Here is an 18,146-nt window from a genome sequence, read left to right as displayed (position 1 = left end):
TATTTTTATGATCAATGGTCAATAGAGTGTGTTAATCATATAGCACCATAAACATGCTCATCAGTAGGTAATATGCACAAGTTCTCATTTAGTAAATACAAATTATATAAATGTATATACTTATATTTATAACACTGTAGTTAACCAGGAAAAATAAGTTTAAAAAACAATCATGAACTGACAATAACATTACTGATTACAAAAGTTTCAAATGAAAAAACTGAATGAAAAATTGAAAAAATATAGATAAAAGAGAATCAAAGGTGTGTCTAGAACTTGAAGGGATTTTAGTGATCATTTAGTCCAAATCCCTCATTTTCTAGATGAGTAATACATAGCATGGCTGCTGCAGAATCATTATGAAAATTTTTTTAATGCTTTAATTGCACTGTGAATTTTGCAATTACATTGAATGTGATATTATGGCATGTATTTTATCCATGTCACAGAGAACAGCTTCAGTGGTGAAGTTGTGCTGTTGGAATAACAAGATAATTCTGTCTCTGTGATCATTTAATGTTGGTCATTACAAGGGAGAAAAAAGTCTATCAATAATCCTGAATTATGAGATTTTAGCCTTTGATCATATAAATGTCTCTTCTTAGTTTTTACCTTTTGCTAAATGCCATTTTTTTCCTACTGATCAGAAACAAATTTATCATCATATGTATCAATCCAGAAACATCAATACAGAAATTCTTCTAGAAATGTCCTAATTTAGACATTAATCAGATTATTCTGTGTTCAGACTACAAGAAGCACTCATTTTCTACACAGTCTTATAATTTAACCAGCACAATCTAATACTCTGGAATTGAGATTATATTTTCATGTTGGAACAAGCAAAGATTATATTTCTATTTTAAGTTAAAAGTGCAGGAAGGTTTACCCAAAAAACATATACATACCCAGTGACATAAATTACAGGCTGTTAATACAAATGTGACTATATAAATTCAACGTCAGTTAGTCACCTGTAATTTTAATTAGTTTTGTTTTTTAAACACACCTTGGAAAAGCATCTCTAGGTAAATCAGGAGTAGCTTATCCTAAGTCACCGAGTTGAAAGCTGCCTCTGAGGGTACTAGCTTTCAAATTTCCGAACCTTCTCAAGATTAACAGCCAACGATCCTGCCTCTTTGTTTTGAAGGGTAGTCTAGTCTGCTTTTTCTCCTCTGGTTGTTCTAAATGAGGAGGAATTGACACTGTCTGATTTGTCATGTATCCTACACTGCTATCAAGTCTCAGGGAACAGCGTGGGAGGAACACAATCTTGTTGCCTTCTTTAATGGCCCAAAAGGATTGGCTAAGGGACATTTTATTCACTAGCTAAATGAATGTTAGCCAGCTAAAGATGATAACACAAGTGATCACAGTCTCTTCTGAGCTATTAATCAAAATGATGAAATAGGGACCGAATATCCCAAAGGATCACTTATCAGAACCTGTTAAATTTGGCAGTAAAAGAGGGAGAGATGTGTTAGGTAAAGTATGTCAAACAAGATAGCAAGTGATTGTAAGAAGCAAGAGGGACACAGCTCCCAGCAGCAACCCATGCAGCTTGCTACACTTTTCCTCAAATATACCCCCCCCATCCATTCCCTGATTTAGAGAGCTTTTTGGTACTAAGGCTTTAGAGTCCTGTGTCTAAAATGAGACCTTAGAAAAGGGACTATATGGCACAAAAAAAGAGAAGCATATTTCTTAGAATATTTACTCCCTACTTCCCCAAGTAAATTTAATGTATTTTAACAGTCAGATAATAAGTTTTGAGGGAAGTGGGGGTAAGAATAAAGAGCAGGGGAAAGAGTCTTTTACTAAATAACATTTTTGGATCTGTGGGCTTAAGTGGAACAAAGATAGATATTTTATTTGGAGTCAGGTCCTTAGAGGTTAGGAGTTAATTGTAAGCAAGATGCTCTTTTGTTGAGTGGTTACTTTTTCTCACATTTATATTTTTACTCACAAAATGTAAATAAAATATTGTCACCATTTTTTTTTCTAAGCCATTGAAATTTAAAAACATTACTGTTCCATCCAAGGAAGTTGGAAAACCATCAAATGAAAACAGGTTGAGAATCAAAAAGAAAGGCTGTTCATTATAGGGGCACCATTTGCATCACTATAGTAAAGGGGCCCATCAGCATTTCCATTATAAACTCCATTTTTCAAGAGGTTACAACACTGCTGTACAAATACACCCAGGGCTATACTTAACTATACAAAGTGTCAGCTTAGAAAACATGCACAATTTCAGTCTAACAATCTCCATTGCTCTCAACAAACTGATGTTGGAAACTTTTTTAAAAGTGTCTTTTAAAACACAAATAATAAAATGAAATACAAAATTCTATGGTATCTGTTATAAAGCGTGACAGAGTCCTGAGATGTCTGAAAATGATGCATCCAGTAAGAAAAATTTAAGCACAGATAGCAACATAATCTAATATCGACTGTGTGAAGATAGTCTCCTATTCATCTAGACTTCCTGAAGAATCCATCCATCTAAGTGTGGACAAAGCCTCTCTCTGAGCTCTTATTTGCCCCTTAAAGGTTCCTTGGATGTGTCTGGGGGGGCCCAGAGAGCCCCTTTCTGACTGGCTATAGTAATACCTCATCTTTACTCTGCAAGGTACAGGCATACCTTCTCTTTACTTTGCGAGTGAAAGAACAGTTCTAGGAAACAGTCAGGTAAGTTGATTAGCGGAGGGCCCCAAACTGACAGGCCCTGCCCGGGGCTCAGACTCAGGGTCTCACTTCCCATTCCTCCCATTCCTTGAAGGTACTGAAGTGACAGAGGCTCTAAGTTACAGTTAATCATATTTTAGCTACTTACTGGGTTAACTAGGCTTTTGTAGGTTGGCCTACCAAGTCCTCAGGGTCTCTATGGGAAAATCCATATGGAATCCTAACCAACCTACAAATGAATTTAGGAAAAAGAATCCAATTTAAGTTGGGTCCTCTTTGTACTTATATAAAAATTTCATATTTCAAATAAAACATGTTTCTCTAGCTCATCACTAGACAGCTGACCCACGTGATTTTCCTGGAGTCGGCACTAGTAGAAATGCCTCTAAAGGGCAGTCAGGGATTCTCAGAGTATTGGCAAAGAGAGACCAGAGTGAAACACCTCTAGCCTAGGCATCTGAACATGTGCTTCCAGTGTTGCTGGGCAGCCACAGACTGTTGTTGTGTCTGTTTCCTCACCTGTAAAATGGGAATGATAAAACTTGCCCTACCTGCATATAGTATTATTCTGACAATAAGAAGACCTTGCATTACGGAGTGCTTTCAAGGTTTGCAAAGCATTTGACAAATATTAAATAATTTAATTCTCAGCTCACCACAATCCTCAAAGGTAAAGGTGCTAGTTTTATGCCCATTTTACAGATGAGGCAAAGGAAGTAAGGAATGTTAAAGTAACTCACCCAGAGTCACACAGGTGGTTATGGTTTGAGGTAGAATTTGAACCCAGGCCTTACTGGCTCCAAGTTTAACTTGCTTAACCACTGAGTCACCTAGCTATCTAAATAATAGTAATAATAAATACTTAAGGAAATAGATGCTGGAGTCATCTGAAAATGGTAGATATAAATCACTACTATTACTTATATAGAGTTAACTGGGGATACTAGATAGAGGGTTGATTTGAAGTCTGGCACTTTTTTGAATCCTGGGAATGACAGACTTTGTGACTTGGCAAATCATTAACTTTCCTGGGCCTCAGCTTCCTCATCTATAAAATTGCAATGATTATAATACTACCTATTCCATAGAGATGATATGAGGAAAATGCTTTACAAACATTAAAGCATGGACAGATTGACGAAATTACATAATAATTATATAGCAATAATAACAATTATTAATAGTATTAATTATAAGTGTTTAAAGCAAATAGGAAATCTAACAATTTTCAAGATGAAGGAAGGCAAATGTCTAGCATCCTTTGTCACTAGCATTCCAGGGGTTAGTCAGATTTAAAATTGGACACAAAAAGGGATTCTTGGGTTGAAGCAGCCTCCATTTCTAGACAATCTTAGAAAGAACCAATTGAATTCTGGACCTGACTCTAGGTTTAAGTATACTAGAGACCAAAGTGAAATCAGTTGAGATGAATTTGATTCTATTTAGGTGTGAATCTGAAGTTCTTAAGAGGTCATGCAATCCCTCTGGTCTTTCTAGGAGTCATATGGATTATGACTGGTTTTAAATTAGTAAGAAGGGGAGTCCAGATATGTCTAGGTCATGATTCACACTGAAATAGACTAATGGGTTGGAGGAGAAAGAAAAAAAAGTATAGTGAATGAAAGTTCGTTTTTTTAAAAAATTCTGTTCTCTTTCGATAGATAACACAAAAACATAACAGTAACACCTCAAGTACTCAGCATCATGGGACAGTTAGGTGGTTCTAAAAACAGGAAGACTTGAGTTCAAAGCTGGCCTCAAGCACTTAACTCTTACTAGCTATAAGACCTAGGGCAAGTCACTTAACTCTGATTGCCTCACATCCAGGGCTACCTCTAGCTAGCCATTTTGATTCATATCTGGCCACTGGATCCAGATGGCTCCAGGGGAGAAAGTGAGACTGATGGCTTAGCACAGCACCCCCTCATTCAAATCCAATTTACTCACCTGTCATGGCATTACCTCCCTGATGCCATGGTCTTTGAGAATAAAGGACAAACATTAAACATCATAAAATAATGAACTATTTTATAAAAATCAATTAAAAAATAAAAATAATCTTTTTTTTGGTTTTTTTTGCAAGGCAATGGGGTTAAGTGACTTGTCCAAGGTCACACAGCTAAGAAAGTAATAAGTGTCTGAGGTCAGAATTGAACTCAGGTCCTCCTGTCTCCAGGACCGGTCCTCTATTCACTGTACTACCTAGCTGCTCCAAGATAAGCTCTTTTAGCAGTGAATTGTTAATAATTCTGCTTTGGATTCTTTATAAAATTTCCTTACATAATAAAAATTAAATTTATAATGAATATAAATTAACCTTTTCTTGATGAATTAAGATAGTAATTATGAACATTAAATAGACTGTTCTTTAATGTTCTCAATTGTCCTGGGCTATTTGTCATTACACTAAATGATTTTGATTTCTGTGCTTATTTAGTTTGTTGTATCTACTTTTAGAATTTTTCTGAGTTCTATCTCACTAATATCTATCAGCTGTCATTTCTTACTTCTTTGAGTGTTCCTGGCTTCCACCTTCTTACTAGATGCTTTTAATCTAATTTGGGCCAAGAAAGTAGATAATCTTGTAGAATTGTGTCTAACATAAAAGTAAACAGGATCTAAGTAAGGGTCTATAGGTGTTTCCCATGGCAAAAAGGAATGAGTATGACTTTGTTACATTTTCTTTGGCTGTTCCCAGCTCAGAATTGAGCTGGGAGACATAGCTGAAGATACCAAATAAATGACCTCTGAATGAGTAAGGTGTTGCCATATACATACATATACATAGACTACTCCAATTCTGAAAGACTGAGAAAGCAACATTAACCAATATTTCTATTTTCACAAGGATTCTACTTTGTCAATTTTGTTAAAAAATTAAAATGAGGAAAAGTCAAATCTGAAATAATAAAAATTGTGTTATCAGTCATAGAGACACCTGTTACATATACACATTGTCAACTAAATAACTTCATGTCACCTGCCAAGTATATCCATTTCTAAATTCCTCATTTAAAAGATGGCCTTTATACCAATTCCAAATACTCATGCTTGTAGATCTATAATTGTAAATACAATTTGGAAGTTCATTCATTTTGTGTATACATAAGAAAACTGTCCTTGTGAGCCAAAGTTAAAATGGCAAAGTGAAAAATTCAAGTAGGCATGCCCTTCTTAAATCATGCTATTTACTTCTATTTATTTATTTTAGCCGAGATCAGCAATTCAAAGTACCTACCTGAACTTCTAAGGAAATCCTTTTTTTGGGGTCCAATTTGAAACAAGACAATGTTATTTTTTTCACATATTCCTTATTATGTCACGTGTTATATGTATATAAATGTGTGTATATGTGTTTTAGGTACATTTATACATTTTCTTTTAATTTCTCTTTTCACTTTTGGTGGCAACATTTAAAAAAAGAAACATAATTTTTGTTTCACACAGCTTATTGTGGTTAAATCTCCTTAATCGCCCTTGGCAATCAGCATTTAATGCCAATCCAACTTCTGCTTAGGACTGAAACTTGCAGCTATAATGCATTTGGAAAAACCTTGGTATATACTTTAATCCTTTCAAATGCACCTATGACACAAGGTATTACAGACTTTTAAAAACCTGTTCTCCTGAAAAAAAATAATTGTGGAGCATCAGTAACCAGATAGTATTCTCAAATTTCAGTGATCTAGTCAATGGAGCCTTCCCCCATGTACTGTGCTCTGTTTCATGCCGTACATGGCTTTAGCAGGCCAAATCTTTTTCCCCCCAATGAATCAGTAGAACAGTGAAGATCTTACTTTTTTTTTTAAAGCAGTGGCATATCAATGAGGCACAGATGTGTATTCCAACTCTGCATGGATGAGCACACTGTTCAATAGTGCTGGCTCACACGGTATCAGGGCGAGTTATCACTTCCCATGAAGGCACTCTTATCACCAGGGCCCAGAGAGGTGGCTGCAAATCGCAGCCTTTTTATTTTCAAGGCAGTTTTGCTGAACATTCAGGCTTCAAAGATTCACACTTCCAAAACTCTATAAGAGTTTGTGAACGCTCAATTTGCCAAAACTGTTTACAGTGTAATTGGGCACCGTACCTGTGTCCATGAGATAGCGGAGGCGCTTCTCCACCAGCGCGGCACGGGTGTCAATTTGCTTTTGCTCATTCTCTAGTGCTGCCAACTCTCCTACAACATACTGACTGGTGTCTTTGAACCCTTTCTGTTAACGAGAACAAACAAGAAGAAAAAAAATCACTTGTAAGTTGCATTTTTCTTTTCCATAAACACTTAGTAAAGCACTTACCTAAAGAACCAAATATCACAACTGATACCAAAATGCAAACTACCTTTTAACCAGTTTGCCAAATATTACAATTATGGCAACTATTTTATAAAGATAATTTTATAATGGTATTTGCCCTTATGATTTTGCATTTGGTTTTACAAAATTTTAATTTTCCTTATTGTTGACAAAGCTTTTAAAACACAGATAAGGAGCCTTAAAGCACTGTAATCATCCTTGTACTAGTTATAAGAAAGCTCCAGCAGTTTAGTGAGCTTATTTTGCTCAAGAGTATAGCACCTGGGAAATAAGCTTGGTTAAATAATAAATTCTCAAAGAAGTCAATCTATCCCAAACATACTGGATTTAAAAAAAAAACCCACAAACAAAACTTAGACTTAAAAAAAAGTGTTCCTTAGTGTCCATGCTATTGTAGACATTCCAATACTTCAAATTTTTCTAAAAGCAAGTTTTCATTCTTCAATGCAGAACTAGAACCCTGTCAACATATAGATAATTAATGTAATTGTGATTTCTACACTGACAGGTGGTTTCAAACATCTCTACATAGCTCTTAATAGTGACTCTGGTCAGGAAGTCTAGCTCTATATGTTCATTTATCTATTTTATAGCCTTGCAGACTGGGTAAGAAATTATGGCAATAAGACTCTTAAAATGTCAACAATTGCTCTTACTTATTGTTATAGATTGAAGACCATTGAAATGTAAATGCCAGTAAATCTGAAATTTTATTTCAAGATTATAACTACAAAACAAATATATTTCTAACTAGCACTTGGGTAGCAGTCATTACTTTAGTTATTGTCACGGAGATAGATTAATTGTTGCTCTCCTTGGAGCACGAGTTCAGTCAGACATTCCTGGGGCTTTAACAGAGGCCTGAATAGCTGCTGAGAAATATTATGTTGCTGCTGAGGTACTCCTTCCAGATAAGAAATAGGGGGGGAAAACCCTCTTCTACATCAAAGAATCCTCCCTCCAGATGAACATGGTAATCTCCAAGAAACCATGAGGAATTCTCTCCCAAGGCTCCTTAGCAGAGTTGCAAGATTGAAAAGTATGATAGAGATGGGCCAGTTTGGGGATTGTGCTTATTCATTACATAGGGAACTAACAGAGGAAGGGAATATGAAGGTTACTCCTTTGGAACTACAATACTCACATATGATCTCAATTTTCATATTAACTGATTTTTAAATCAGTCAAAACAGCTAAAAATCTAAAAGTTGAAGTCTTTCAGATAACACTGATGACATCTTAGGAAGATCTGCTAAGAGTAATACGATGTTCTTTTACACTCAATTAATATGTGCACTCTTCCTCACTATGTAGGTTATATCTGTAACTGCAAAAGCTTAAGACTATGATGTAAAAGTTTTTAAACTGGCATCCATAGATCTTCAAGGTATCTCAATAGATTTGATTCTTACCCAGGGGTTTGTGGGTGAAGGGGCAACACGAGATTGGGGGCTACCAGGCTGACCCACTCTGTTCTTTTGAGAAGTGATATGGTTTCTGTGAAATTGGATAGGGGTGGTGGAAGACACCTTTATTTTCACTAACTTCTAAATAAAACCTAGCATTTCTTTCAATTATGAATGTGGGTGAAAAACCTTATTCTGGGAAGGGATCCACAGTCTTTGGGTCCATGGCATAAAAAAGTCAAGAACTCTTATAATGGCAGCTTCATAAAGAATGTACATATTTTTTAAAGAAACATTCTAGTTTAGTAATCTCTCTACCTTGTGCTATTTAACCACTATCAGCAATAGTTTTTCCAAAACAATCTCCCCCTATGACCCTACATCCAGATGAAAAAAAATTGAGACACTGTGGTATCTACATATGGAGTAAGAGGAGGAAAATAAATCTGGGGGAGAAGTGGCATACAACTTGACTTTTACTTATTGTAGTTCATTTTAAAATAGCAAAAAATCCTATACTTGTTCTGTCCTTGTTTGAATGTATAGTATATTAAAAGTTAAACAGAAATTAAATTAAATGGTTTGTGAGGGTGTCTTAAGTGTCTATGTGCAGATAAATACAAATACTATGAATTTACTAAGATTTTAGAGGTCGCTTAAAAGATAGCTACTTGAAAATATTAAAAGGAGATGTAAGAACACTAAAAAATCTCAGGGCCAGGACAGAAATTTTAGTGTTCCTTTAAGGTATACAAAATCACTAACCAAGGGCATCCTGTTTTAATATAAACAATGGTGATATTAAGTCAACTATGAACATCAACCAAAATGGCACCATCAAAAACCATGGTATGTTTCCTTACAAAAATTCAGGCTAAAACTTGTTCTTCCTGCTTCTGTCCTGCAGCTGTCCATCAAAAGCAGCTTTCTCCCTGCGGTCTATCAAATATTTCCCTCACAAATCAATTTTACACATGATCAGCCCATACCCCTACTGAGCTGAACCTCCCCGTTAATTAAGTGAAGAAATTACCATATATATTATATTAATGCAAACATCATTCAGCTAGTAATTCACGGCTGATCTGGATAATGGAAAGGTTGAACACCCATTAACCCAAGCCAACAAAATGGGTTGGCTGAGAAATTCTAGCAGGTCTCATGTGACTTTTCCCTCTAACTGCAGCTCTGCGGTATCTGCTATTGTAATAATTAAAATCCTCCCGGTAGATCAATACTGGAATCTCTTTATGGGAAGTGCCCTGATGGAAATGTCTCAAGGAAGCTGGGGCTGTGGAACTCTGAAAAATTCATTTTTTTTATCTGACAATTATCACCACACTGCAGACTAATTCAACAGTGCACCCCTCTCACTCTGCTTTGAATGCACTGTAGATTGACATCTAAAAAAACCTAACATCTCATTTTAACAAATAAAGGCACTATTTCCACATACAGTCTGGAATTATCAGCAATCATGAAACCAGACAAAAAATTAATATACATTAAGCACTTCATCTTCTGATGGCTTCCTCTGAGTTTCAGTTATCGCCGTCTTCTCCTCATTTCCTCTCTTTGTATCTTCCTGTATTGATCTCTGCCTTTTCATCTCTTGAAAAAAAAGGGGAAAGACATGTAAAATTATTATAAAGCTTGATATTTGTGTATTGAAATGAGGACTTACACTATCAGGTTTTTAATATTTTTATTGTTAAATACTATTAAATCACAGGCTAGAAAAACATTTTAAAAAAAATTTTCTTACCTGGTCTGTTCTCCACATACTGACTGAATGACTGAAGTTGAGTTTTTCTGACTGTAGAATCCTTGTTGAACACAACAGGATTTCTAAAACGTTCTGCTGCTTTTTGTAAATGCTCAGCTCGGAGATCTTCTGTCCCATTCTATCAGAAAAACAAAATGCAGAGTATTACTAGATTTCAAAAATAGTGAACTCACAAAATAAAAAGGTGAAATTTTCCTTATTGATTTTTCTAAGTTTTCTGAATCTCAATACTTAGGTTATAGTTTTTGAGAGTGAGAAGACTAGCTACTTAAAAGAGGGCAAAATACCAAACTTTTAAAAAATGGATACAAGCTTTTCTGGTACAGTTATACTCTTTAAACCACTACCTTGCAAGTTCTATTGCCCCAATGAACAACTTTAGGTAAAATGTAGTTAAGCAGGTATCATTATGTTAAAAAAATCAAAAACTAAAAAACTTTGTAAACATTTACATCCACATGATCTGTGATTATAAAGCCATGCTGCCTCAAGTATTTTCCTTCCACTATTCTGTCCAGCAAAGAACTATATCGGTTTATATAGACCCACAGACTTGTATGACAAGAATAACTAGTTTCTAATTTTATGCCCATTGAGATAAACCACTAATGCTGGATGAAGGCTAAAAGGTAGGATTATAATACTACCCCAATGAACTGCATTTCATCAGCTATAACTTTCCAAAGCCAGATTTGTAAGTAAGCCTTTTACAGCTAAGGAAACTACAATTATCTTTTCCAGAGCTTCCTATGTTAATACTGGTAACAAATTCAAATGGTTCTATCAACATGAAATATCCCAGAAGACTGAACCACTGCAATGTGTGGAAGCTGCAGATACCGAGGTGCTGTGTACCAAACAAATATTTCATTTTATACCTAATCTTTTATTATTTTTATTAAGTGTTTTGAAAGTAAATAGGGAAAGGCTAAGATGCATGACTAATAGCTAAGCCTGCTGAATGCTGAAACTGGTTATCAAAAGCTACCAAGACTTTGCCCTTCCTCTGCATTGAGACAATCAGTAATGAGGGAGTTCTCCAATGGCCTATTCTCTAGCCTCAAGGAGGCCTGGGATACAGAATCCTCAAGGGAAGGTAACAGTTTATCCTTTTCCACAAACACAGAATGCCTCATTTATAAACGTGTAAACTGCATTTTATTTAAAAAACAAATCCAACTCAGTATAGACAGCCCCATAAGAAGAGAGGCCCAATGTATATGTCCTTTCTAAATACTGTTTTTAAGGTCTAAGTTAAAAAGATCCATACAAAGGTAACTTCTTATGACACACCTTTTATTAGAATAAATTTTAAAAATTAATGCAAATGAGAAAGAGTAGTATAAAATTCCATAATTTTTATCAGTCACATTAATAGAAATGTCCATATTCTATATTTTTACAAGTTGTTCAATAAATTTATCATTTGCTGATTATCACATCTACATTTTTTAAGTTTTACTGCTGGAGAGAAATTAATTTTGGTTTAATATATATACAAATAGATACTTTTTTACTGCTATTTCAATAACTAATAGTCTGAACATAAGTCTTTATCAAAATAAACAAACATGGCTAATTTTTTTAGGCCTGACACATGCTAAAATATCACTGTGATTAGCTAGCAAATCCCATTTTAAGAAACCTTTTTATGACTAGGGACTTCTGCCACTTTACAAATGTATTCCTCTAAACCCACTAATTCAGTTAGCCTTTTCAATCCATTGTATTATTCTTAGGCTAGCTTCATTTTGCATTAAATCCACTGCAGAAAGCTAAATTGAACGCAAAAAATCAGACTTGATCCAAGCTTCCTTTTGTTCAAAGATAGAGACTGAAAGTCCTCTGGTGCTGCCACACACTTTCATCACCAATTTATAGAAACCGACAGTATAAGGGAAAAGCAATGAAAGTCATTGTTTTGGAACTTCAAAGAATCTCTGTTTCTGGAGAAGGAAATCCTTTCAGTCAGCAGGGCTGTCCCTGCAGTCTGCAGGTGGGTGAAAAGTTATACAGAACTGCAAGTGCCCCAAAGCCATAAAGATATTAGTCATAAGGTAAAAGGAAGGGGAAGAAAAGCAGAGGTGGTGATAATTTAAATAGCCTAATGGTAAATAAGAGTGAAAAATGGAGAGTAGCTTAGTATGGTTAAAATGCTGCCAGTAGCAAAGGCAAAATTACACACGCACACATAGAGCCCATTTCTGGATCTTAATATTTATTTCTGCATATGCCACCCATACAATGGTGTGATAGGAATTTTACTATGTTAAAATCATAGATAAATTTTACAGGTATAAAGGCTGGAGAAAACAGGAGAAGTATGCTTCATTTCTCTTAGCCTTCTTGGAAAATGACACGGTTTACTTCAAGAAATTCAGAATTTTTTTTTTTTTATAGATCCTCTATTTTACTGGAATAATCAGTTTAAAGTGCTAGTTCCTTTAAAGACTATAAGTAAAAATAAATGTATTATTATAATGGAATTCCATTTTCTGAACATTGAACCACACAAATTTTCCACATTTCTAAACATAAAGATTTGGTATAATATTGTCAATTCAGAACCTCCTCACAAGTCCTGAGACTAAAGTCCCCCCCGCCCCCAAGTCTTACCTTCACATCTTGCTCAAAGTCCTCAGTCACAGTTTTCTGAGCAGCACTCAGGGAGTTTGCCACCTGTGGCTGAGCTTCTAGGAACTTCTTCACTTTCAAATCCACCACCAATTTACTGTTTTGTTCTGCTAAATATGCAAATATCATATACAAATGAATGACTGTGCAGACTATTGATTTTTAGAATAAATCACATAAACATAACTATAATTTTAAATTAAAGAAAAGATGATAGATTCTAAAATAACATTTGAAGCTAAGCATATATAGTCTTATACATAGTTTTATATCTGAAAAGGTCTTTTCCTTCAAAACTCTTCTCACAAAATACAAGCAAAACAAAAAAAATAACAAGAATAGCTCAGATTTATCCAAAATCTTAAGTTTTATAGCTTAAGCTTACCTCCCAACTCTGTGAGAGAAGGTGTATGTACATTATTATTCCTATTTTATGGATGAGAAAACTGGGACCCAGAAAAGTTATATGATTTGTTCAGGGTCTCTCACACAATCTGTCAGGAGTGGCATTTGAATCCAGATCTCAGTTTCCACTTAGAGACTCTTTCCTCTACAAGATCAAGACTAAAAATGATCTATTTGGGTTTCAGTGGGAATCAACAATGACTGTGTGACAATGGAAGGGATCACTTAAGCCCTTGGTGGTTGAAGCAGATCTTGAAGCCTACAAGTTTTAGAGAAAGTGCTGAGCTACCTTGGCAGAAAAAGCTTCCTTATTCAGACATTTCTTTCCTACTAGACCAAGGAAGTCAAGATTTGGACCCCCCACCCTTATCCAAAGTTACTATTAATGGTAGTAGGTGAGAAAGTAGCATTTGAATAATTAGTGCCTCTATACACATATGAAGAAATAAGTGTGTGAGTGTGTTTGTGTGTATGTGATATGTGTATAATGGTAATTAAATGACCTATAAAATGAATTTCAAAATAGCAGTTATATGTAATTTAAAAATTCCAGTGTTTTTGTTATCATGCAAATTCCTACCACATTTTCAAATATTCCATTATGTCAAAGCAGTTTGTTATAAGTTCTTAATGTGATAATCATTCTCTATATAGCCAGAAATTATTACTACTTAAGTGTATTACATATTCAGGTATAAATGGTGCAAGAATTATTTTTCATTTTGTCTTTGTATCTCCAGAGCCTTCACATAGTAGATGCCTAATAAATGCTTGTTGAATTGGTTTAGACCAAGTTTATTGGTATAGGACTAGGTTCACATTTTATAATAGTTAAAGGTGGTAAGCTAATAGCATATATATTCATAACATCTTACTTTTACATGATAAAGATATTCTAATATTTTGATATTTTTATTGCATTAAGCTAAAATAAAGCATTAAGAAATATGGAAGCAACATTTGTCCAGTTTAATTTAGCAAATGCTTTCATTCCTGACTACATAAATCAGTAAAAAAATGGAAGACAAAATTTAACTTAAACAAATTTGCTAGTTGATTGAATTTTGGGGTGATTAATAAAAAATTTGCTCTTATAAACAGTGACCATTTGATCAAAGACCTATGCCTTTCAATTTAGAGACATCTAAATAATGGTTACTAATATAGTCATGTTTCTCTTTTTTTAATATTATTTTATAGACTGTAAGTTGCTTGAGGACAGGATCTGTTTTTTTTGTCTATTCCTATTTATAGTCTGCTCTTATGGAACACCTCAGGAATTAAAGGAAGATCTATGATAAAAATGATGCTGATGTCCTTAACAGAATCATATTGGAAGAAAAAGTTTAAAAATGAGACAGGAAAAATACCTTTTTTTTCTCCTTCTGGTGGCATCTTTCCACAAACCCTCATGCATGTGATTTCAAAGTGGTAGTTCAGTCTTTTGTTTTAACAAATATGAAATCCTTTTTAGATAATAACATTTTATCATTTGAGTTTCCATAATAAGAGCATATAGAAACTTCATAGCAGATTTCACACTTTTTTCAAGAATGTCCTCTGTTAATCAGGAGAGAATTATGCTGTTTCTAATTAGGGAGGGAGGCAAAGCATGGTGCAGGTCAACATAGGGGAGCTGAGAGTGAAGATCTTAGAATTAACAGAAATGCAATGTAATTCTTAATGTCCATCCTTAGTTCTGAGCATGAAAAAACTAAGTATTTGGGAGCCCATCCATAATTTTAAATAAGGAAGCAGAGTATCAAAGCCCTTCAAACAATTGGATAACCGCTACTTACATTTGATTTTGAAGGCATTGATGATCAAATTATAAGTATGCCAAAAAAACTCAAAGAAGACTTTACACTAAAAAGATGTAGCCCAATCTATGACATGATTAAAGTTAGTCTAGAATGGGCCCAACAACTGTATCATCATATTATAATAAAAGAAAATCAGAACCTTTAAATGAAATCAGAAAAAAATCTGTGTATTACTATCCAAGAGTGTGATTTACATTTCGAACTTTGAGTAATATTTGTTAAATCTATATTTTGACCAATTCTACAGAAACATTCTAGATAAAATGTGAGAAAGTGAATCTTAATAATGAGAAGAAATAAGCAACTGTTTATTTTTCCACTCTTATTTTTTGATTTTAAAGATGAACTCCAAAGTAAAACTGAAAGGAACAAACTTACAAAATTGACATGCTATGAGCTCTGGGTAATAATTTACAAAAGCTCTAATAAAAATGTAAAATGCATCTATTATTATTGATTAAATAGCAGCAAAACCACACAAATAGAAAGTATGCCATGCTAAAGCACAAAAAAATTTATATTTAAAATTACCAGGAGAATCAAGGTCATTTTCTAAGTTAGTAAGTTCATCACCACCTCCCAAAACAAAGCCTTCAGGAGTCTCCTCGTTAGTATCTATTTCAATATTATCATCCTCATCTGCAGGAAGACGTATCAGTAAAGTTAGGAGAATATTATTTTGTCTCATTCATGCAAAAGATCAGTTTATAGTCAGTGTTTTAACAACAGTTTATCAAATTCAGATTTGAAATATTTTGAATTCGTATGTCAAATATGAATTGATCAAATCAATATGTGCATATTATAAAAAGTTTTTGACAACTTGCCACATCTGAAGTAGATCTCTAAATCACTACCATTTGAAGACAGTTCCCTTTAATGTCTTTATAATGCTAATACTACTAACATTTGCAAACTGTATGGTAACAAAAACTGCCAACCATATACATTAATTTTACAATTAAATCAGATCTTGCATTTAACAATAAACGAATAGAAAAGAAATATCTTAATAAAATTACAAACATGAATTATTTGAACAAAAATTAGAATTATTAGGTGATTTGATTTGCAGCTTATTGGGAACAATGTCATAAAAGGACATGCTGGGATCAATATCATAAAAGGACATGTATTACGGATAGATTAAGAGACTATGTTGAGAGCAGAATAGATAAAACACTTACATATATAGGAAAGTTCAGAAGCAACTAAGACAGGAGACTTTGCAAGACCTAGAGCTGGAAAAAATGATTATTATTTAAAGTAACATATTGCTACTATGGGAAAACTTAGTTGGTTATAATTTTTGACTTTCAAATATGTGGTATGTTGAAATAAATCATATTTTCATTTATTTTAACATGAGCAGTTTAACTATTTTGTTTCTTCTTCATTTGCTTTGAGTTTGATCAACTGACAAAAATTTGGATGCATACAACTGGCAAAACATGGCAAAAATCTTTTTTGCATATCTGATACCTTGCTTAATTTTAAGCACTTTGCCAGTTGTAGGAGCTACTAAAATGTAGAAAACTTTGATTAGTTAAGTCAATGCTTCAGTATTCTATCAAGTAAAGGGTAGCCATTCTTTATTATTAAAGGAAATATTGCAAAGAATCTCAATCATCATGACTTACTCCAAGGTATTCTTTTAACTTTTATTCCCAATTTGCTTGCCAATATCTAAGTAAATGCTTATTATATTAGCAACAGAATGTAAAAAAGAATTTTTCTTCTAAAGAGTTTAAAAGGTCAAAGAACAACATATCAATACATAATATCCATAGAAGTAAAAAAGAAAGCAAAGGGGAAGCATAGAAATTCCATGGAAAGAGTAAACATGATTTTTGAGTAGAAAATATATCTTAGTGCATATCACTGCAGGTATTTAAAGAAAATATTAACTGCTTGTGGCATTTGATAAAGAATGGCAAAAGTTACAAGTGTAAGGAGGTAAAACTAAAACTACTAGAATAAGTTCAAGATCCTGATATAAATCACTTTGGAAATAATGCAATTTAGTGTTATTAAATAATAAATATAAAGGAGTTGATGACAGGCTCCCACTGCAGATTCCATAGTTTTAAAATGAAATCCTGAAAAGTCATAGACTTTAGAATTATCTAAGTGTTTCCAGAACTCAGAATGAATTGGTTTCAATGTAGCCAGCAAGGAAGGTAGAGACCATCAAAGATGAAAGAGTTTGAAAAGAGAGTTATGACTTAAGAGATGCTATTTTTTAAAGAGTTAGTTTGAGAAAAGAGAAAGGATGATTATTAAGAAAAGTCACAACAGAAAATGAAATCAGAAAAAAAGTTTTATTTTGATTTTTAAAAAGTAAAAGTTAATCTGCTCCAGTTAGACTAAAGTTTAAACTTTAGATATCATTAGATATCAATGAAGCGGGATTCAGATCAAATGTGGTTAATAATCACTCAAGCCATATATTCATTTTATTCTCAATATTTACTTCTGAAATCATCCTGCATTTCCAAACTATTTACTGAATCTTACCATGTATGCAAAATTCTTCCTCAGTCTTTATTCTATGGCAGTGGAAGTTAAAACATAGTTTACAGCATCCAATATATTTTTCTACCACCAATTCATTTCTTTCCTTCCCTTGATCATGCCTAGGTGAAGGTGCAGTCTGGAAATATGGTCATATAGACAGGTTCTTATGATGTGCAGGGGCCTGCAGGCTTCATTATCTACCACCCTGAACCCCTTACGCCAGGTGGTAGGCTTGGGAGATGTTCAAACAACTATGATGGTCAATGGCAGATTCATTTTATTGGTTGGCTAGATGAGATCCCTATCTACATCGCTGCTCCACAGTATGTTGAGAGGGCAACTCAGTGTGTTTGTGTATGTATTGCTGACCCCAGATAAAAGGATTACTATTTGGGAGGGGGAAGAGTAAAAATTGATCAAATCTATAGCTCAGCTTCTCTTAAGAATGGATTTCTTCTTTTTCTATTTAGTGTCTTCGGTTTCAGGATGAACTTTTGAATTCTTTTAAATAGTCAATATTGTAGCATTTCTACACACCTGTGGCAATCCTTTATGCATATTAATAGTA

General features: G+C 34.0%; 1 protein-coding gene across 13 annotated transcripts in view; it reads right to left on the bottom strand.

Moving 5' to 3' along the window:
- Positions 1-18,146, bottom strand: part of EHBP1 (EH domain binding protein 1) — a 369,287-nt gene that overhangs the window by 65,484 nt on the left and 285,657 nt on the right. For 3 of the 13 annotated variants that reach the window (XM_074206989.1, XM_074207012.1, XM_074207062.1), the window contains 6 exons: positions 16,249-16,302; positions 15,593-15,700; positions 12,816-12,943; positions 10,179-10,317; positions 9,918-10,024; positions 6,782-6,905 (listed from right to left, as the gene is read on the bottom strand). In XM_074206989.1, the coding sequence (XP_074063090.1) occupies positions 6,782-6,905; positions 9,918-10,024; positions 10,179-10,317; positions 12,816-12,943; positions 15,593-15,700; positions 16,249-16,302 (660 nt within the window). The remainder of the gene's footprint in view (positions 1-6,781; positions 6,906-9,917; positions 10,025-10,178; positions 10,318-12,815; positions 12,944-15,592; positions 15,701-16,248; positions 16,303-18,146) is intronic. The other 10 variants (XM_074207073.1, XM_074207019.1, XM_074207032.1 and 7 more) reach the window with 6 other exon arrangements.

The sequence above is a fragment of the Macrotis lagotis genome, chromosome 1 (genome assembly GCF_037893015.1).
Source record: "Macrotis lagotis isolate mMagLag1 chromosome 1, bilby.v1.9.chrom.fasta, whole genome shotgun sequence".
In the NCBI taxonomy this organism is placed as follows: domain Eukaryota; kingdom Metazoa; phylum Chordata; class Mammalia; order Peramelemorphia; family Peramelidae; genus Macrotis; species Macrotis lagotis.
This window is presented reverse-complemented; position numbering and strand designations above follow the sequence as displayed.